The 23321-nt window shown below is 38.3% G+C and overlaps 1 protein-coding gene across 5 annotated transcripts in view; it reads left to right on the forward strand.

Moving 5' to 3' along the window:
• The first annotated feature begins 1059 nt into the window (after positions 1-1059).
• The window catches only part of gli3 (GLI family zinc finger 3), a 173122-nt gene continuing 150860 nt past the window's right edge, over positions 1060-23321 (forward strand). For 2 of the 5 annotated variants that reach the window (XM_026937844.3, XM_026937846.3), the window contains exons 1-3: positions 1060-1415; positions 12802-12881; positions 21140-21317. In XM_026937844.3, the coding sequence (XP_026793645.1) occupies positions 12804-12881; positions 21140-21317 (256 nt within the window). In that variant the 5' untranslated portion in view covers positions 1060-1415; positions 12802-12803. The remainder of the gene's footprint in view (positions 1416-12801; positions 12882-21139; positions 21318-23321) is intronic. The other 3 variants (XM_026937842.3, XM_026937843.3, XM_053228055.1) reach the window with 2 other exon arrangements.

Raw genomic sequence — 23321 nt, forward strand, 5'->3', positions numbered from 1 at the left:
TTATATATTGAATGATTTTCAGTTTGTCCTCAGCTTGTCCAAGCAAATCCATGTGAATATACATTACCAAGGTCATAATAACTATTGTATTATCTTTGAATATGCGTTTTTATAGAGGCATTTCTCGTTCATTCAGTTTTTTCCTTTAAAAACACACTTATGCACTAAGACAAACCATTTTCTTTTTTTTTTTTGCACTATAACAATGTTAGGTGGATTTTCTGATTCTCACAAGTGCACACATTATTTTAACATATACAAAATATTTTTTGATACTGTTGGATAATAGCTTAATAATAAGCTATTTATAATACTTATAAATGTGATAACAGCAGAATAAAACTGAAATAATTCTTTCGTTTTATATTCTTTTGTCACATTTAGTGGCACTGGAGAAAATATGAAGTGTCTTATGTATAACAATTTGAACAATGAGAAAAATATTTCTTGGTGTTTTTAAAACTTTATACAAGTTTGCATATACAAATGTGATTTCTGAAGGCACGAGTAGGATAAAAATTGACAATAGTGTGAATTAAAAAAAAAAAATATTATATTTGACTATCTGCTTGATATAATCAGCCTTGTGGGAATGAATACAAGAGATTCACCATACCATTTTCAGAATGTGTACTGAAATCAAATTTGTTCCCGCTCCACCGAGTTTTACAAAGTTCAGAACACATGTAATAATAGAGTAGATTTTACACAACATTGTAATAGAGAGTACCATTCCTCTGTATTGCACAGGTCGTGATTTTATTGCAGTTTTTCATTCACCATCAAGCCATTCTGGTTTATGAATGAATGCATCTTTCTCTGGATGTGCGTCTCGAAGTTTTAGAGAAGCGTTTAGTGTACAATAAATAAAAACGGTATCATTAAACCATTCTCACATATGGTGTGCTTAAAATACTGGAATCGGGTAAGGGTAGGAGGGAGAGAGGAAGAAAGGAGAAAAGATCGGGGTAGAAAGGGTGTGTGTGTGTATACTCGCCGAGGGAGGAGTCAGGGGAAGGAAGGGGCAGCTGTAGTTGCACACTCCACATAAAGTATCCACAATGCTCGAAACCACACTCTTTGTTGCCATAAAGCTTTAGGAATCTTTCTCTCTCTCTCTCTCTCTCTCTCTCTCTCTCTCTCTCTCTCTCTCTCTGTGCGCACGCGCGCGCTTTGGCTTGTAATGTTCTGGCAGGCTTGTAGAGAAAGTTGCGAGCGTTAGTACACAACTTGAAGCGTCCCGGAGAAGAAAAGAAGGAAAGGACCAAGAAAAGTAAAGTCGGCTAACTCCTGAGTAAAAGCGGAAAGCTTCGGGAGCAGCACATTTGCGACGAGAAAGTAAAAAAAAAAAAAGTGAAGAGGAAAGTTCTGAAAAGTCGAACATTTTTCCACAGGGGAAAACCGCATTCGGAAACGTAAGTCTGAGAAAAAGTGTTTGTTTGCATGTTTGCTGTGTGTGTGTGTGTGTGTGTGTGTGTGTGTGTGTGTTGTGAAACAAGTTTTTGGAAAAACGAGCAGTGTTAGAGAACGTTGAAATGTCACATTTTAAGTTGAGACGTCGCCAAACGCGCATACTTATGTAAAACGCCAACTAGTGTAAAGTAACAAACAAATACAAAGTAAAATGCGGAAAGAAACGCTGTAGACTTTATGTGCTAAGTTATTGTGTTTAATTTTGTACTGTGCGCGAGAGATTGAATGAATAGTTTCGTGACGTTACACACAATGTTGGCAAACTTCGTCAGTTTATTTCAAACAGTGAATGAACTTCATGTCTTTCTCTGTTTCTTTATACAGAAAGCCGCCCGCAGAATACGTGCTTTTTTTTATTAAGCTATTTTAGTTAGTGTGAAAGTAAACTGAAAAGCCATTGTTAAGGGCCGGGTCTCTCTTTGGCCTGTACTGGTGCAGTCATTAGAGATGCTGTTGGTTTTTTTCCCGGACAGATTTTGGGGGCTGAGCACATTTTCAGCGGCATCAGATTACAGAACGATCTTCACGTGCTCTTCTACATTCAGTACTTGACCGGGGCCTACACACACGCACGCACACACACACACACACACACACACACCACGAACAAATTCGAATCTAATTTAAATGACATTTTATTATTTTTTTAATTCAGTTCCACTTAAAATTGTTCTTAATTCTGGAATTGGTTTAAAAAAATAGCCAATAAAAAAGTTTAAATGTTTGCAATTTTGACATGTATTATGTAAAATGAATTGGGTTAAATTTACAAGAGGAAGTCAGGATAGTTTGAATATTTTGACTGATGGCCTTGCATATTTCTGATGTTTAAAAATGCATTCATTCGTTTTTCGCATTTGCTTTTTTCTCCCTAAGCCATGTAATTTATTCGCAGTATTTGGTTAGAATATGCCTATTTGAAAACTTGAATCCCAAATAACAAATCTCGTTATGCCTACTACGTTAAAGTGTAATGTAGTGATTTATACACTCTTGAGTGCACTGTGTGTCCAGTAGAGTGGTTTGGGAGTTTGCGGTCCTATTCCGCACAGCTGTGCCGCGGGTCCGAGTGAGCGCGCGCCGCTCTGATCGCTTCTCAGGTTTGAGCCAAACCGGTAAAGACCACGCAGCACCCCAGAGAAATACGTAAACGTAATTTATTGGATAAATTCTATAAACTACAAACCGTCAAAAGGAACGTCAATGAATGTTTAAGTTGGCTACTGTAAATACCACGGAAGACTTGTCGGGAAAAAAGGTGATGGTTTGTTTGATTTTTCCCTCTTATCCTTTCATTAATCGTTGGCGATGTTCTCATTTTTATGCTGTTTGTCAAATGTCACATTCATTTTCTTTGAATGTGTAAGTATTTGCAAGAATTGAAATAATTCCCAGTAGCAGGCGTTTTCAAAGTGTTTAATTTGTTTTTGAAGAAATTATATAGCTCATTATATTCGCTGCTATTCGAAACAAGGGGAAAAGCCGTATAACCCACATTTAGGGCATTTTTCGGTTTAGCCCATATTTTAACCTGCAGTTTGGAGTTTAAGGAGGCGGTATTTTATTACATACATTAGAAATTTCGGCTATTTTATAGCCACCCTTTAAATGTAGGCCTTATTACACCTGCCCTTACTGCATTTTACATTGACCTTAAGTACTCGTTTAATCCTCTGCTGATTAAAGACTGAATTACATTATGATTTGGAAAAATACCCTATCGTCATGTGCTGCAATTTAGAGCCTTTTACTGTGTATATTTCTTTTTTAAAGACAATGGAATTTTAGTTAGGCCACATAAATGTACAAAACTGAAAAAAATTGTAAAATGTCAGCAATGTAAACTTAGAACAAATTATACATATAAAATGTAAGTGATTATTAAAATTTACATCTTAATATCAGGTTTCAGCATATAATTATATACAGTGGGGTCCAGAAGTCTGAGACCACTCATGAAAATGCTTCTATTTGGCTTTCCTTTTAACACAGCAATTTTCATAACAAATTATATTACTGACAGCAACTTGAGTGAAAAGTAGTGTTTGAAATATTTACATGAAATTCAGAGTTTCTTTGTATTTGGTATGTCCCCTTTTTTGCTTTACTAACAGTGTGCATTCAAGATGGCATGGACTCCACAAGTTTGTGTAAAACCATTTTGATCTGAATACATGCTTCAGTAGAATAGATTAGGTGTAAGACAAGTCTGACATTTTGTACAAAGGAGTTAACATGGTCAGTATCACAAACTTGCTTACATATAAATAGGGACCTAGAAATAGTGCAGAATCATGAATATTAAATATTCAAGATATTGATATATTCTGTCTACTATATATTATGTTTGCTACCAATGTAAACTTTCTCATATCAGTTTTTGTGGCATCTTAATTAATATCTGTCAAACAGGTCTGTTTTTCTGGAAGGTGGGCAAAAGTCCAGCTTTGCTCCTGCATTGTAATAAAAATCACACATCTTAATGTACACATACCTTGAAGACATTTCCTTCCTCTAGGATTTAGTCATTATTGTTTTATTGATATAAAGTGTTTGAAATCTGCTCAGACCAGGTTCTCTCTCACTGCCTCCAGTTTCTATGGACAAAATGTTGTCCACCAGCTAATATGAATGACCAAGATAACACATAATTAAATCCAATATCATCTGCTTTTTCCTCTTCCATCCCTGGTTCACTAAACCTAAAAACACAAAAGTTTCTCTAGTGTATGGCAACTCAAAGTCTTTTACCCGAGTATTTCAGAAAGAGGTCTTTGCCATCATCTCTAAAGCAACACTACCTGTAATTATAAGGGTGTGTGTGTGTGTGTGTGTGTGTGTGTGTGTGTGTGCATGAGGATGAGGTGGTTAACAGCAGGCCACTGTCATGCTAATACATGTTTAAATAGCACCCTTAGCCCGTCCAAAGCGATATGACGATAAGTGGGGTGAAAGTTTTTCTTTTTCCCCCAGCGTCTCTGGGACTGATCCTAGATGGAGATTACAAAAGTGCTCTGGGGAGTGTTTGGGGATTTTCTTTCCTTTTTTTTAGTTTGATGTTTGGCGGCTATGCAGTGTTGATTAGTTTTTGTACTAAGGCATATGGGAGTGATTAGTTATGATGGATCTGTAGCAGGGACATAAAGTGAACACTGCACATTTGTGCATGAGGCATTGCACCAGAAGCGCTGGCTCTCTTCTTCTTCTTATGCTGTGTTTTTGGTCTTTTCATTAATGTCACCCCAGGAGGATAAGAAAAATGAAAATGAAATATCTTTTTCCCCTTAAAGTATTGACTTCTGACGATAATTAGCAAGGCAGAAAGAATTGAATATTGTAATACTGAACTTTGTCATACTGCTGTTGAATTTGCCTGACATATCTCAGTTTATAGAGTTTCAACATTGATATTTTTAATGTCAAATGAAAAGGACATATAGCATGTAGGAAAAGGGGAAAATGTCAGAAGCAGGAACTATGAAATAGTGATATAAGGCTCTGAAAAAAAGAGAGGAAGGAAGGTTGTCAGCCTTGCCAATGTATTTGGGTGTGTATGGTGTTGACACAAAGTTGGGCTGTTGTGTTAAAGTAGACACATGTCAAAAGTGTCTGTCCATATTTGTGTCTCAGAGGAGGTAACAAAGGGGTGTGTCTCCATGCATGAAGGGTCTCTTTCTCACTCCCTCTTTCTGTCTCACTGTCTCCCCCTCTCTCTCTGACTAATCCCCAGGCTGAGTCAGCCCTTCAGGGCATGCTTCTGATCTGCCTCTCCATCAGGACAACCCCCTATTCTCTCCTTCTCTTTCTCCATTTCCCTTTCTCTCTTCTTTATCTCTTTCCTCTTTCCCTTTTCTCTTTGCATCCATTCTTCTTTATTCTCATTCATGTGTTTTTCATTCTGATGTGCTCTCATCCCTTCCACAGTAAGCTCTTGTTCACCTTTTATGATCTATTAACCCTAAGAAGCCTTACCTATTTTTGAGTTTTTTTCCATTTCCTTTATTGCAAGACTTCTATCATTGCAATAACTACAGCATACACTTGCTCACAGACACTGAAAAAACACAGATGCTGTGAAATGCAAAAACCGTACTCTCTATTATGAATAAATGAGTGAGTTTATTGATAATACTGAGTGAGTAAGAAGTGAGTTGTATGAGTTGTATTTTTAAAACTTGATTATTTGCTGATGCAAAAAGAAGCCTTAAATTGGGAAGTAATTTTATCTCTTATTTCCGAGAGATGAACAGTTCCTGACTTATAAAAGCAAGAAGACTGGGTGCAAATATGCCTACAAACGGCATCTGGTTCTAAGAGTTAAGACAGGACATGGGTGGTGTGTGAATCAGAAAACCCCAATATTCCTTCCTTCCAAGGGTGCAGTCTAGTGTGTATTTTGGAGTGAGATGTTTAGTGTAGATTTGTGTCAAAATAGTTTGAATGAATTTAGAGTTTAAAGGTATTTGTCTGCTTCTGTGCTAGTATTCTTACAGGCAAATGTGAAAGTCTGTTCCAAGTGTTGGCTTTGGCTGCAGGAATCTCTAAGTTGACCTCCCAATAAGCCTAGCCATTTCTTCCTTCATCAAAGCAGAAAGTGAGAAAAGCTCAAGCAGAACATGACTGATCAAACGATTTTCATTGGCTCAGGTGTCCCAGCCAAAAAAGGCTATTTGAGAGAGACTGAGAAAACCATGGTTAATGCTCATGTTTGTGTTTCCCAAGCAGGTGATTACCAGCAGATCAGCTGACGTGTTCCTGAGACTCCTGACAGGCTGTAAAAAGTTTTAAGCCCTAGTGTGAAGCATAGCAGAAAGTGTGCTGCCTCATTTGGTGTGACACAGGGCAGTGTGTGTGTGTGTGTGCATGGCATGGGTATGTTGTTGTAGATGTTTAAAATCAGTCTTTTCTTCTATGTCCTTATCAGTGTTTGTATCAGACACACGTTTTCCAGAGTTAGAGCCAGGTATGACAGACCGTTAGAGACAATTAAGAAAGTAAACTAATTTAAAAACCTAGTTTGGATGGAAGTAAGACTGTTTGGAAATTGTGCTGAACGGTAGAGCCTTCTACCGCTAGGCTAATGGATAAAGACGATGCTATAACAGCAGAGACGAAAGCGGCTGTTTTTCATAGTTTCATTTGTCATCTCATCTCTCATTCATTCATAAGTTCCATTAGCAGACCATGTGATTAAAACATTCAAAACAGTCCGTACAGGTACATGAGATATGATTTAATATAAATGCAGTGGAAGACTGATGTAATACATGTGCATGACAGCCTTTCTCAAACAGAAAGGATGTATGAAACCCCATCACAAATGGTCACTGGAGACGCCTTCATAATGCCGGGTGTGTATGGCTGTGTGTCTTGGCTGTTCACGTGTGATCCAGTCACCCAGGATGCATGTTAATGCCAGGTGTGAACGGGGCCTAAGTCTAAGTTAAATTCTAATAGCTTAACTTTTGACATCAGACCAGGGGAATGAGGTGTGCTATTAACGGAATATTGATTCTATATGTTCAAAGGTCAATGCCTCATCAAAACAACAGGAGTCAGGAAAACATTTTGTTACAAATCCCAAATTCTTATCTCTGCTTCTCTTTCCTGCTCATGCATGTGTTTAGCCACTTCTTAATGTCTAAGTGGTTTCCTACTGATTCTGCCCCAAACCACTTTACAAGAAAATGTCAAAGTCTTTATTCACCCCCTCTGTAAGACAAATATCAGCCTTCCTTATTAAAACAAAACAGGAGGATAAGAGTGGGGAGGGCAGGGTGTTAACTCCGTGAGCAAATTTTCAGATGAACCCAAAGACTCCTCTTTTGTCAGCAGAGCATCTGAAGAGTAATCACTTTTTCTCATGCAAAGTGTTTTAAGAGCCTCACCATGGATGGGGGATGAGAGAGGGAGGAGGGAAAATGTGGGGAGATGAGAGGTGCTGTGTTTTAACAATACTCCACAGGAAGCATTGAAGGAAGACTGGAGCTAATGGCAAACTCCCTTCTCCTTTATAATGCCCAGTTTCTTACAGGGGTGGAGAGAGAGGTTGGAGCAGAATAGTTTTACAGACTAGTTAATTCCTTGAGAGAGTGAGAGAGAGAGAGAGAGAGAGAGAGAGAAGGAGTGAAGGAGATGCAGGACATAAAAGAGGAAAATAATAAGTTCTAAACTTATATAGTACATTGGGGGATGAATGTGCATGAGAAGAGTAAATTCTTCTCCTTTGTTTGTTAAGAGACCTTGTTGCACTCAGGAAATTGGTCTTCATGAATGAAGACAAGGTTAATGTTTACAGAATAATTAATTGTACACAGACATGCACACTTGTAGCCGCTTTAGGTCAAAGTGTGTAGTTGGCAGGGGTTCCGCAGCAGCCATGGCAAAAGATGAAGGCTCCATTTATCAGAAAAGATATAATGCCTTTCCCCATCATCCTGCAGTTTGTCTACACTTTCTTTGTCTATGAAGAGGCAAGACATTAGTCACTGCAGCCAGGGGAGCTGGAGAGTAGGGTACACTGGGAAAGAGAGCTTGTCAATGAGTTTTATGTGGTGTGGCTAAGTTACTGGGTAAAATGAGCTCTAGAAGCTTGAACTAGACCTTGATTCTTAAGGCTTGTTTTTAAGGAAAGTGAGAGATGGGGCAAAGAAGTTCGTGGGAGTTACTTAAGGATCAGTTTCAAACACAAAGGTAGTGTTGAAGACAGTAGTAGAGAAGGAAAAGGGGGAAAAATAAGGTGATATGGTGAGAAGAGAGGAAAGCAAAAGTGTCAAGAGAGCCTGTAATGTAGAAGAAAAAAGGACAAGAGCTGAGGGGGAGAGAGAAAGATGAGTGGAGTGTTTTTCTCTCCCTCAGAGCCCAGTGTGTAAGTTTCTGTCTACATCCCAAAGCTTCTTTCAGAAAGAGATTTACAAGACACGTCTCTGAGCACACTCCACCTCCATGCGTCTTGAGTGTGCATGTGTGTGTCTATGTGTGTAGTGTCCTGTTTGTTGCAGTATAACTGTGACTGAGTTACATTTATTAGAGTAAATTGGTTATGTGCACGTGTGTGCATTGTGTGCATGCTTAAGTGTATGCATGTGTGATATGCATGTTTAAGAACACCAAACTGAGTTTGTATGCTTTCTACCATCTTACATTATGAACTGTGTTGGAAAGAAAAGAGTTCAAGGGAAATAAACTTACAAAGTCTGCATGTGGGTCTACAGAGTTCATTGGAACTGATAGCTGAAAAGACATTCTTGTTGGTGGCATGCACAGAGCCTCAGATGTCAAGAAAGGGAGCTAGGCTCTCATATAAAGAAGCCTCCTTAGCTTTTAGAATTATTTATAATGTTTGGCTTTTGTGGAGCACTCTAAGCACTTGTCTCCTTCTATTAGATGGAAGAACGCAGCCTAGGCTTCCATACTTCATCCTTCCAAATCCCTCCACACCACATGACTGGCTTCCTTGAAAATTAGTGTGTTTTGAAGAGATTGCTGGCTGGCTTGAATTTTTGGAGAGTCATTGGCAGGGCCAGAGTTACATTCCTTCATTCTTATTAGTTTTACTGCACTTACTGATTAATTCATAGTATTTACTATTTACTAAATGATAATAGACTGGGACTTTAAGGAAATAATTACAGTATGATTTCTCATTTGGGACTAAGTCTTCGAAGGTTAGTTCAGGTATTGAAAGCAGAGTACAAAAAGACAACCTAGATAAGTTACATAATTTGAATCTATGTAAATTGAGGGATTTTTGTTGGTTTCCGGGGCTTGCAACAGTAAAATCATTAAAAAAGGTACCTAGTATTTGCTACACACTCCTCATACCGCCTCACTCCTAGATCTGTACTTATCACTAGTTGTGTACTTGTCAAGGAAACCATTATTAAGGATTCAATATATTAAAGATAAATTATAATGTTGTTCTTCTTTCAGCTGCTCCCGTTAGGGGTCGCCACAGTGGATCACTGGTCTGCATATTTGATTTGGCACAGTTTTTATGCTGGATGCCCTTCCTGACACAACCCTCCCCAATTTTATCCAGGCTTGGGACCCGCACTGGGAGTGCACTGTCGTGTGCAACACCAATGGCTGGGGTTGGTTCCCTGGCCAGGAATCGAACCTGGGCCGCAGCGGTGAGAGTGAAATTCTGCCAGTGTAGGAAGGTTAAAGAAATTAAAGAAATCATGCTTTATGCTGTTAGGCATTGCTGTCAAGAGTCTCAGTATGCCTTAATTATTTGATTTGCTTGACTTGTGGCTGAATCGAATTCCCCAGTGCAGTCTGACCTCTGCATAGAAGGTGGAACATTTAGTAGTACACAAAGTCAAGTAGATTTAGTGTCAGTTTGTTAATTATTTACTCAAGTTGATTTAATGGTGTGACATATAAAAACAATAGTGCTGTGCACAGAAGTATGTCAAGTATATGCTGGTATTTAAAAAGAACAGAGTTTTGGAATTTCTCAAAACTGTTTCTGTAAGCATAAGACTCATTTCAAATATTTGTGAAGTAATTTACTGATCAAGAGACTTCAACATATTCAACAGAAAGCCAACATATTAGTTCCTGAGAGTGAACTGATGTTCTGAATTGTATAAAGTAAAGAGCAGGGAGAGATGAATGTTACAAGAAATGCATTTTCCAATGTTTAATTTTTATGGTAGATTGCCACCACCCACCATGCAAGCGTCATTTTAGGCCCTATGCATATGTCAAAACATTGTTTTAGTTATATGAAAATGCTGCTTGTTAAATATTGGATGGTTAGAGAAAAGTAAAATCTGAGTTTAAGTTTGTGTATAATGAGGTGAAAGAGTGAGTGCACAGAGAGTACATAAGGGAGTGTTTGGGCTGACTGGGGTTCACCCTGTTTAGTGAGGAGCATGTTGGAGATGGCATACGTTAATGGTACCGTTATTGCACCAATTAGTGATATGATTAATGACACAGAGTGTTGATGTGAGAGCAGTGATTTGTCTTTGGATCAATGCAAACAGGCTAAATAAGCTGTGTAAACTCATTACCTCAGAGAGACCATCTCTGTATGTATATACATGAACCTGTGTGCTGTCCACTCTCATTCACACACTGAGGCAAAGCAATGGAAGTGGGTGTGTGTGATTGGATTGCCTTAATGCCTTAATGAGTGTGAGACGGTGTCTGTGGCTTTCTAATTAGATTCTGTTGACATATGTGTAGTTGGATGAGCTTTGTGAATGTGTGTTTTTTTACAATCACAATGTGATTAGCAATGTGTAGCTACTCATCCTTATTCTGTAGTGGTATAAATAGTTAAGAGAAAAGCTTTTGGCCCTTCAAATGTAGATTTGTAAATGTGTATTAAAAATTAGGCCATCAACACCAATTCTTGGGACACCAATTTATGTTTGTTATGAGTGACCCAAAGGAAATAAGAGGAACATGAAAAAAGTCTCTTCCTCTCTATCCATCATTTATTGAAATTTTAATCTTCCTCTTCGTATCTGCCTTGGAGACAGTTACCTGCAATGTTGCTGAGATTTTAAACCAGCCCAGTATCCAATACAGTGGAGCACTGCTATTCATATTCATAAGGGTTGGAGTTAAGTTCAAATAGCTGTTTAATAGGAACCAGAGTCCAGTTGAGCTGAAAATTTGGGGGCTGCATCGATCTGCTAATCTGTAGCATTAAGATCTCATCACAAAACTTGATAAGTATGTTCATGTATGGTCTCTTTATGGGTCTATGTATCTTGGCAAGAACTGGCCACCGTGGACGCTATTTGTGAGGAGTGCTTGGGCCCCACTTATTGGCGCTTGTGGCTGTATTTGCATCAGAATTATTACTTTTCAGCCTTGTAAACCTACAAACATTGTACTGCAATTTACCATTTTTAAAATTGCTAAAAATGATTTAATTATACAGAACTGATAGGCTAAAAAAGACAAGAAATTTCCATTTCCACCATTCCAGGTTTAAGGAGAGTACAGGAGTGTGTAGTAATATTACCAGCTGTGTGGTCAGGAACTCATTGCAGAATGACAGAAAACAAGGGCACCCTGTAAGTCCAGTTGAGATCATGTGAGATGGGGGGAAGGGAATGGGGCTTCTAGGAAGTGTTGGTTAATATTGGAGTTAAAACACCTGCACAAATCGTTCCACATTCATATGTATATTGGCTCATCTCCCATTTTATTGGGGAGAAAAAGACTGTTATTTTGGTATGCTCTTGTGTGCTAACTCTTATTGTGTACTTTGATGTTAAATTGCGGTGCTCCTATGTAAAATGCGTAACTGGTCGAATAATCTGAGTTAATGTAACTGCGTGTTGTTACATGATGAAATATCATGTACAAATCGCTATATGGATATATCGCACAGGCCTACATCTAGCACAGCTATTTTAAGTCATTGAGGTGACAAAAATAACACAAAATTGCTGCTGAATGAGAAAAATACAATAAATAAGGAGACAGAAATAAAAATTAAATGAAATAAAAGAAAATAATTCATAATCCAACAAAAATAGGTTTGTGGTTAAAAATGCCCTCTGTACTTCAGTGTACTGAAGTTTACCCCAGGTGTGTGTTCTTAATTCCCCACCCCCAATAATTTGCTCTTGCCCAATTCCCACCCACCAATTAGCTCTCCCCTGTCATACAACCAGGGAGGGTGAGGGCTAACATGCATCCTCTGAGATACATCTTTTCAAACAGCTGCTCATGCTGCATCACAAACTCAGCTTCCACACACACCCACAATTAGCTAGTGTCACTGTGATTAGCAGGGGAGAGAGAACTCACACTAAGAGAGCACAGCCACAGATGGGATTGTTGGGATTCAAATTTGTGATCTCAGGATGAACGCTTTTCTGTTGCACTACTCAGGAGCCCACAGTAGTTAGAAATCATTTTATAGTAGGTAATAGACTGACATGGCAGAATCAGACACGTAAGACATACGGATACATCTGTAATAATTGCATTAACCCATTTCTTCATAAAAGACATAATCCACTATGAATAGATCTTAAGATTGTTGTATATATATTATTAAGCACATATATACCATGTATATACTTCTCTGCATTATAATGTATGTAAGTACCCTCTACTGGCTGTTTGTAGGTGCTTCTGTATTTCTGTATTTCTGTTTGTTTTGTGTGCATGTGTTGTGTTTTTGCCAGTGTGTAGTTGTGTAGATCCCTGTAGGGCTTATGATGATAATAATAATGAGGATGAGGAGCTGTTGAATGATGTGTGTGTCTCATGTGTAGGGGAATAGAGAGTGAGTGAGACAGTCTCCATTCAGACTTGTGCATGCTTCTTTGTATGAGTGGGTTTGTGTAGGAATGGAAGATATCTCAGCCTGCGAGTGGGGAGATAGAGAGCTGTTGGAACATTCCAAAGTTCCTCTGTGCCTGCCTCTGGTATGTTTGAGCTATATCTCTCTCTTACTCTCTTTCTCTCCCTCTGTTTCTTTCTCTCTGTCATACTTCTACAACTCTATTTACAATCTTTCTAACTCATAGGAATACACAAAAATTTTTAAGCAAACTGTACTTTCTGTACCTTTAAAACATAAAACTTACATACAAACCACATCACATGATGTAAAATCTACAAGTTTGGATCATTAGATTTTCAAGAAAACATGATTCAAATATTTTTCATATAATGTATCTAAACAACAGTCTGTTTGCTCCTTCTTCATACTCCAGCTGGGGTGTGTTATCTACATGTAGAAAGTTTTAGCGTTTCCTCCCTTGTATTAACTAAATCTCAATCACATAACCTAGCCAGCTACAGTTCAATGAAAGCGGCATGCCATTTTCTCCTGGAAGTTTCTGAAGGGAGATTTTACAGTGACTCTGAGCCCACCTGATAAATGAATGAATGAACAGCAGGAGCAAAAAAATGAACAGAGCAGAAGATGGGGTGGGGGTTGAATGAAAATGTTAAAATGCCTGTGGAATGTATGACTCAATAGCTCTTGGAAATGCTTCCACTTCAGACAGGAAGTTGGCTATAAAAGTAACTGTGTTCACCTCTCCTTCTCTCCTTTCTACGCTCCTACTCTCTCTGTTTCCATCCGACGGTGGCATCCAACTCCTGATAACTTCATCTAAACTCCTAAAATGAGAGTCATCACTCCCTCCCTTTTTTATCTGTGTATCCTATCTGTCCAAACTATGTTTACCTCAAAACAAAATTACTCCTTCCCTTTGACCTCTGCTTGACCTTCCTTTTCTTCTCTTTGTTCATCTTAACTGCATATAATCTTTAAAAATAAAGTTTTGTACTTTATTTCACATTCATTACTCCATTTTCTCCTTTCCATCTCTTCTTGGTTTGTTTTGAGATGGGGCTCTGCAATGCACAATGACTTCTAGTCTTATTTCTGCCCTATAATAAGCTGTAAATGGCAAAGCCACTAGGGTCTGTACAGGAATTAATAAGAGCCAATAAAGCATGCCAGTGGGGGAAGTGGGCTGTCTGTAAGTAAACATTATGACTCCTCCAGAGGCTTTGGCTTGATGAATCATCCTGAAGCTCTGGGAAGGGTAATTTGCCCCCTGATTCTGCACTGACAGGGCTAATAGGGCTTTGATGCTTCATTTCCTTGATTGGATAAGTGAGCCAATATCTGTGTTTTGGGGTACTTGGGATTTTGGTCATTAGCATGAATATTGTGCATGTTTCCACACTGCATGTGATTATCTTCAGGAATTGAGCAACAGTGTACTTTGTTTTTAATAAGTTTAATGCCTATATTTACAGCAATGTTAGTGGACCACGAAGTAGTGGACCAGTTGGACACTTAACAATCAGGCTGCACAATCATAACATTATTATAAACTATGGTTTTAAAAATAGTTGCTTGTGTATAAAATATGTATGCAATTTGAATGAATCTTTTTGGAGTTTACACTTGTGTGCCAAAATAAAAAAAATACTCTGAGCACAAAAAAGGGAGCAAGAAGTTTGGGGTTGCTATTTGATGGATATGTCTCACTGACATCATGCTTAATATTTTAGGAATTATCTGCTGTTGAATTTGCAGTTGAATTATTTGAATACACAGTAATTGCGAATCTACTCATAGCTTCACAATTTAGCAGTAGAAAAATGTTTTGTTATTTTGTTTGGATGCAAACCAGAATGTTGCAAAGGTTTTGTTTTTAAATTTCAGAGATGAGGAGGAGAGAAGGCCAACCACAGCCCAGTGTTTGATGCCAGTCATTGTGTGTGTGTGTGTGCGTGAGCGAGTATGTGTGAGAGAGAGAGTGAGAGAGAAAGAAAGAAAGAGGGAGACATAGTTTTCATCAGAAAAAGAATTCCTACCTTCACTCATCACCTCCCTAGGGTGTCTTCGCACAGTGGAACACACACACCCACACACACAAGAGGTGTGCACACACAGTTCTGTGCCACCCTTTGGACTTTCAGAGTCACTGTCTGTCACACAAACTTCAGTTGTGAGCAAGATGCATGCATACACAATAGGCTATACCTTCTTCTGTGACCAAATGTTTCTCAGCTTGCAGGTTGAACTTCAACTGAATCTGATCTAAAAAAAAAGTGTATTGCAATCAGGCCTAATAACACAACTGTTACTGCTAAATATCACTGAGGCCTTACATGCATCCTTTTAAAGAGAATATAAAATGTACAAATATGCTTACAGTCAAAAAAGAAGTGTTTGCAGGAATGTGGTTGCAAACTCTAATGGAGAAAAGATCATAGAAACCTCATAGAATGCTGCTTTATGTTTCTTGGCTTTAACACCCCACCCAAAACCCCTCCATCCAGAGCATAATCCAAAGCTGAACATACAGCCAAGCATCGCTGCTAATAAGCCAAGGAAGGCTGTGTCCACTAGAGGATTTCCATTGCCATGGCACCTTTATTTCTTTTTTTATCTAGTGAGCAGCGAGTGCTAAAGGAGTTGTAGTGTTTGTTACCCAGGAACACAGGATACTGGGCTCATTTGGCAATGTAAGGCATTCGCTGTCCCTCTTGTCCACGTCTTAGGTTGTGTCTTGAATGTGAAAGGTTCTGGAACACTCCACAGGGAGAGAAAGGAAAAAGAAAATGAGGAAACAACAAAAAGGGAAAGAGGGAGTGCCAGAGAGGGAGAGAAAGAGCTAATCTAATACAGCATTCAACTACATGCGCAGGTTATTTAATCTTTCTTGTGGGGTTAGGATTTTGGTATGTACCTGCCCGTGATATTTTTGAAGGAATTTAGTGGAGTTTATATCCCAAAATATAAACATATAAATATATAATCATCATCATCATCATCATCAAGTGTTTCATCATGGACAGAATCCAGAGCCTATCCCAGTAACACTGGGCACATGGTGGGAGAATTCACCTGGCATGGGAGCCAGTCCATCACACGGCAAATAAACATCTAATATAAACAGGAATATAAACTCAAAGCCTAACTTAAAACACCAGGCACCACTGCATGTTCACACTAATGAAGCTGAGCCTGCATCATTCATTCCACTCGTGCAGTTTTTTTTGTTCCTTTCCTTGAGATTTAGTCTAAATAGATGCCCTTTCTGGCTTTAAAAAAAAAGAATAGTGCATGTCCAATTCATATTTGTGTTGATTTAGGACATATTATTTCTTCAAATCAAAATAATGTATTAGTATTTCATTACATTCATTACATTAAGACATATAATTATTAATGTAGCTAATAAATTGTATCAGTGTAACGTCCTCACAAGTATAGTAAAACAAATCTGTGTGTGTGTGTGTGTTTGTTTGAGGAGTCAGAAACACCATGACTCAAAGAATATTACGAGAACCTGAAGTTTTTAAGGCACCTCGCAGTTGTTTATTACCAAAAGGAAAGCACAGCCATTCAAATGAACAATATGTAATGGAAATAAAGTTGCGAGAAATCAGGACTGTTTTACAGATGAATGATTCAACCACTGCTGGCACACCATTAGTAAGTAAGTATTGTGTGGGCTGGTAATTATGCTGTGAGAAGTTGGAACTCTGAAATACGTCAATTTCAGCCTGTGTGCATTTGAGATACAAAGTGGGAAGTAAACATGGACACCTCCATGTTCATCTTCTGTTAGCACAATCTAACTAGCTAACTAGACCTTCCCAACATTCCAAGTAGGAATTACAAGTTGATGGGGCATTTTCTTTGTTTTTTTTCCCTAGAGGTCTGAAATTCCACATTATGAGCTATTTGAGACCTAGTAGTACTATGAACTGATATAGAAATGTCAGAGGCAGAACTCAGACGCCATGCTGTCACTGCTGCCATTACAACTTAGGGAAATAGATTACCAAATATGAATACATTTGGACCGAATAGATAATGTGTTCTACACAGATATAAATAGGTCAGCTGTTTTTTTTTTTTTGATAAAGCTTGGACGAGCGGTAGGATTTTACTTTCATGTGACGTGGGCTCAAGCCAAGTTCATTACCTTGATAAGAATTGGTGACACACTGTTCTGTACAAACTAGCCGAAAGTCACAAAAGAAATATGTTATTTATAGAGCTGATGCTCCTTATAGAATCAGAATCAGAATCAGAAACAATTTATTGCCAGGTACAGTAAAGGACACTCTACAGTACTAGGAATTTGTCTTGATGTCAGGTGCAAACACGCACAGCTCACACATAGCTCACGCAGAATGCATGCACAGGGCAGCATATCATTGCTGGCTCTACAGAAAAATTCTAATTTAATAAATAATAAAAAATGTATCGTCATTCTTAAAAGAACACCTTCCACCATTATAAAAAGAATTTCATATGTTTCTCTATCCCTGGCCAATCTTTTCCCACTGCTTATTTAGAACGATGTCATGATTTCTTATTTGTAAGAATTTCCTTAAACTGATTAAGATTTGAGTAATGGGTAGTGCTGAATCTTCCCAGTTAGGGCCAAAATAAAATTCCAATGAATTTATCATAATATTTGGTTCAATCATTTGGTTATTTGTTGTATCACTGTATCCTACTGGTGACATGGAGGCTTCCTTCTGATCCTTCTCATGCTTTCTTCTCCTCTTTTCCCTTTCTTCTGCCTTTTTACTTGTCCTCTTCCCGGGTTCTCAGGATTTCTGTCTCTCTGTGGCAATGTGCTTTGGTGTTGAGAGGTGTCAAATAAAGGATTTGTGAGCAGGCTGGTGATGAATGCAGTGCTTTTCTCCTTCTCTGTCCAAAGAGAGCCCAGAGAACATGGGCTTATAGTAAAATGAATCATCACCTCGAACCCAAAACCATTATGTAGATCCCAAGTCCTAAACTTAATGCACTTATCTAATACAATTATTAAGATCTAAACTGCAGTATAAGAGTTAACAGTGTGATAACTAGTTTGAAATTTTCACTGTATGGTAATCTAGTTTAGAAATGTCATGGTTATCACACTGTGTTTTTTTAAATCAACAATTTACAACAACCCAGTGGTGAAAATTAAAGGAGATTTTTATTACAAAATCTTTATATAAAAGCCTCTTTGGACATCCTTGCATGTAAAACAAAAAACAAAAGGAAACAAAAGATCAAATGCCCTGATTGTTGTTCTTTCTGTGGAATAAGATTTCTGGAGATATGTCTGTTAAATAATGCTGGCAGAGGATGCCTGTTGTAATTCAAATGGGATGAGCAATCTTGGTATAAACCAGAGATAGGAATGTCTTCATGATGTACAAATGGTTGCCATACTACATACAACTCTGTATTTGCCTTATAATATACATTAATAGCATGAAACTGAGCCAACAGAACAGATGTTAGTGAGTGAATAAGTGATTTTTTCCCCTTCCAATGTTAGCATGAACAGAAATCAGTCAAGGTGAGAGATGACGATGAGGGTTCGGTGTGCCACAAATGCAAGTGAATTTTGCCTCATGTAATAATACAGAGACTGATGTGGGTGATGCTGATAATCAAAGTGAGAACCATTTCACATTATAAACACATAAAATTATATAATAATCTTTAAATTTTGGCACTGGTGTTTTTCCACTAGTAGATTAGATTATAAATGTAGAGGTCAGTGGTGTGTCTTTTAGTGGAAGCGTTGAATTAGATCCGGAACCTATCCTGGGAACACTGGGTGCTACCAGATACATGCTAAAGAGAAACAGTTTTCAGTTCAGTTAGTTTCCAGAAATACATAAAAGAAAATGGCAAAATTTGATCATGTGAAGGGTTTCTGCAGGCTGCCACACATATTTTGTTTAAAATGTTTAATATGCATTAATAAAATGGTGAAAATTAATGCCTTAAAAATAGACAATATTTTTTTATTAGAAAAGTTTTTTCTGTTGTTTGACTTTGATGTTTCATTTGCCACTGACTTTCAACTTGCTTATGTCACTGGAGCGTATAATTTATGTTAAATTGATTTGCCTAATGTGCTTAAAATAAGAATCTTTTTTTCCTTGGGAGCAGTCTGAATTGTGATATTTTAAACCTGGTTAATCGCCTCTTTCTCTGAGTGAGGATTATGGACAAGCCCACATGAAGAGAACACTCTTTCTCTCTCACAGCTAATTGGGTGTGGAACTCCATCGAAGTGAGGAATGAAGTCTAATATGAAATTTTACATTTATTTTGGAACTGGTCAGAGGCTTTGAATGCATTCTATTGTGAAGATCTTACTGGTAAATGGATAAGAGGCTATTGTTTCCTGGAATTTATTTAAGAGCTATAAGCTCATCTCTGTTCTTCTCATTTGATATTATGCAGTCCTTCATGAACAGTGTGTATTGTTGACCTTAACACTCTTAAGTACACCTGTTCTTTCTTCCCAAGCTTAGCAGCAAAAAAGAATACATAATACAGTGTCAAATGAAGTGAAGCGCTGAAGGCAGAGAACAAGGGTCAAGAGAAACAGGTAGTAGGTTGCAGTGGTCAAGTCAGGGCATTGATATAGGAAAAAAGACTAATTGTGCATTAGCTATGCTTGGCAAGACAGGGATGTGAATATTTGTTTCTATTTACTGCTCTAATTGTCCTTTTTCTGCCTATTTTACACATCCCTCTTTTACTTCTCACCTGTCTCGAGTGTCTGATCTTAGCTTCTTTGCCTTTTTCTGCTCTTTCTGGATTGCCTAGGGATTGACGATTGGGGAACTGGGGGTTCAAACACTCACAGACATGCAGAGCCAGTGCACCCAAGTGTCAGAGGCCAGTCAATAACAGGCATAAAGGACTCACTGTGTGTTTTCACTTTCCCTCTTGCCCTCTTTTTCTTCTTTATCCTTCACTGACTGGGTAGAAACTGCTAGGTGGTGTAATGTAAAAGAAAAAAGCTGACTTTGGGGTTCTATCCATCTGATCTTTCTTTGTTTTTCCGACAGACTGTCAGCACTAGTGCACACGCCTGTGTTCTCCACCTGGGCTTGAAATCGATTACTGGTTTGGCCTAGCTAGCATCAGAGTGTTTCATTTTTTGTTATTTAAGGAACCCAAAACATATTTTAAAAAATGTGTTTATTTATTTACTTTGTGTGCTGGCAGTTAGGTTGTTCTACATAATTGAGTGTAGTGCAATTACTAATGATGATGTGAGTAAAAGAATGGAAGGTTAATATTTTTTGATTGGTTTTGGGAAAGAGGGATAATTCTGCGTTTTTTTTGTGTAAGCCCAGATTGCTTGCAGATGTCATTTGAGTGGTGTTCCACAAATTCTAGGGCCTGAAAAATTCATTCCTTAAACAAAGCTTGCTGCGTTTGTGTTTCTAACCCCACATACCACCCCCCGCAGATGCTTTATAGAACATTGTTACACCATTTCACTTGAGAAATAATCCTTTAGATTTTCAATAGCTGTGTTGTAAGAACCAATCCACTACCACTCCACTATCCTCATAACTTGTATTATTAAACATGCTTTTTACGCAATTGAACTTGTGTGAATACCAGTTCCAGACAAAATATCTCTACCAATTAGAGCTAAATTAAGGAGAGAATAGTCTGTAATGTAGGAAAGAGAATTTAAGTACATTACTCTGATCTCTGTACATAAAAAAAACTTCATCTTACCAGGAGGAAATTTTCAGATATTTTCCTTAGTTGTATTAAAATGGAATTCTAGTTTAACTGAGGACTCATACAGAACACTAGTGACATTTAAGATTCATTCCTGGGAAGGTTTTTGGCGGTATTCTTCACCAATTAGCAAACCTGTAACGCAGTTCGAGGGGTTCTTCATTTGGTGTCACTGCTGCAGTTAGAACTTGTCTTGGCTGAACCCAAACAAACCCAAAACAGAGCTTTAACTAACAGAGAGCACGCTGTGAAAAGAGAAAATGGCCCCAGCACTGTGATATTCCCAGAAGGAGCTTCAAACAAACCTTCATTTTAGACAGGTGTAAGTTTCTCACCTTCTGAAGTATCCCCGTAAGATTTTGCCTTTGTATGTTTTTCAGTGTTGAAGGAGCAGTTTGGTATATGCAGCCCATCTGCAAACATACCCACTCCCTCAAACATGCAGCTAGTCCTGAAACCTCAAACCATGGTTCTTGGGTTAAAAATCCTGAATGTCTCATGAAGGTTCTTTTGCTTGCTGTTGACCATACCAGTTAGCTTTGATGGTAATGTTTCCATAGCAAGAGCAGTATCAAAAGCTTAACTTTTTTGACATACCTCACTGACCTCTGTCATTTTCTTGGGTGGAACTTACAGGTGTCTCAGTTTAGATGCGGCACTAAGGAATGTGCAGTCACCATGGAAACACAGTCACAGGCCAGTTCAACAGCAGAGAAGAAAAAGAGGGTGGAGACCATCGTGGCAACCAAAAGATCCTCCTTGACCCGAACTGAGATCAGCGAGAAGGCTGTGGCTTCCAGCACCACATCCAACGGTACTGAGAGCCTGATCATATTCTCACACAGTCATCTGACATGTCTAATCTGATCCTCAAATCAAATACAGCCTCACTGACCCCAGACTTTCTTACTTCCCCACTTCACCACCTTTAACCTCACTTAAAACCTTCCACTATACTGACACTCATTCACATGCCAACTTCAGTTCATCTTCCAGGTAAACTACAATGGTTCTGGCTTAGGAAGATGATGCCATAAACTCTCACTGATATGACATCTTAACCATTAAAAGCATATTATACAACTGGTTTGCCAGTTGTATAATAATTAATAGAATAAGGCTAGTTCAAGAACTACAAGAGTCTGCCCCCCCTCCCCCCCGAAAACCACTCCTCCTCTCAGCCAAGCCATGTGAACTCTCCTGTTTTTTTTTAAATACAATTACCTGTTACTCATTACCTTCTATAAATGTCCCCCAGGTTGTAACTGCTATACATGATAATATTAATATATACTGTCACATTATGTATTTGAAAGACCAGTTCACACCAGACACTTCACATCAAGTGTCATGTGTCATTTCACTTACACATATATGTGTATAAAATGTATATATATATATATATATATATATATATATATATATATATATATATATATATATATATATATATATATATAGATAGATAGATAGTTGAACTCAGAAGTTTACATACACTTAAGCTGAAGTCATTAAAACTCATTTTTTAAACACTCCACAGATTTCATATTATAGCAATATATATATAAAACTATATATTTCAGATTATAACTTTGTGTCTATAGTTTTGGCAAGTCATTTAGGACTTCTACTTTGTGCATGAGATGAGCAATTTTTCCAACAATTGTTTCGCTTTCAATTGACATTATCACAATTCCAGTGGGTCAGAAGATTACATACACTAAGTTAACTGTGCCTTTAAACAGCTTGGAAAATTCCAGAAAATGATGTTAAGCCTTTAGGCAATTACCCAGTTAGCTGCTGATAGGCTTCTGAGTCAACTGGAGTTGCACCTGTGGATGTATTTTAAGGCCTACCTTTAAACTCAGTGCCTTTTTGCTTGACATCATGGGAAAATCAAAGGAAATCAGCCAAGACCTCAGAAAAAAAAATGTGGACCTCCACAAGTCTGGATTATCCTTGGGAGCAATTTCCAAATGCCTGAAGGTACCACATTCATCTGTACAAACAATAGTATGCAAGTATAAACACGACGGGACCACATAGCCATGATACTGCTCAGGAAGGAGACACATTCCTAGTCCTAGAGATGAACATAGTTTGGTGAAAAAAGTGCAAATCAATCCCAGAACACCAGCAAAGGACCTTGTGAAGATGCTGCAGGAAAAAGCTAGACAAGTATCTATATCCATGGTAAAACGAGTCCTATATCGACAAAACCTGAAAGGCTGCTTAGCAAGGAAGAAGCCACTGCTCCAAAACCACCATAAAAAAGCCAGACTACAGTTTGCATGTGCACATGGAGATGATGATCTTACATTTTGGAGAAATGTCCTCTGGTTTGATGAAACAAAAACTGAACTGTGTGGCCATAATGACCATCGTTATGTTTGGAGGAAAAAGGGTCAGGCTTGCAAGCTGAAGAACACCATCCCAGCCATGAAGCATGGGGGTGGCAGCATCATGTTGTGGGGGTGCTTTGCTGCAGGAGGGACTGGTGTACTTCACAAAATAGATGGCATCATGAGGAAGGAAAATTGTGTGGATATATTGAAGCAACCTCTCAAGACATCAGCCAGGAAGTTAAAGCTAGGTCATAAATGGGTCTTCCAAATGGGCAGTGACCCCAAGCATACCTCCATAGTTGTGGCAAAATGGCTTAAGGACAACAAAGTCAAGGTATTAGAGGGGCCATCACAAAGCTCTGACCTCAATCCGATAGAAAATTTGTGGGCAGAACTGAAAAAGCATGTGCAAGAAAGGAGGCCAACAAACATGTCTCAGTTACACCAGTTCTGTCTGGAGGAATGGGCCAGAA

Source organism: Pangasianodon hypophthalmus, chromosome 22, assembly GCF_027358585.1.
Source record: "Pangasianodon hypophthalmus isolate fPanHyp1 chromosome 22, fPanHyp1.pri, whole genome shotgun sequence".
Lineage (NCBI taxonomy): Eukaryota > Metazoa > Chordata > Actinopteri > Siluriformes > Pangasiidae > Pangasianodon > Pangasianodon hypophthalmus.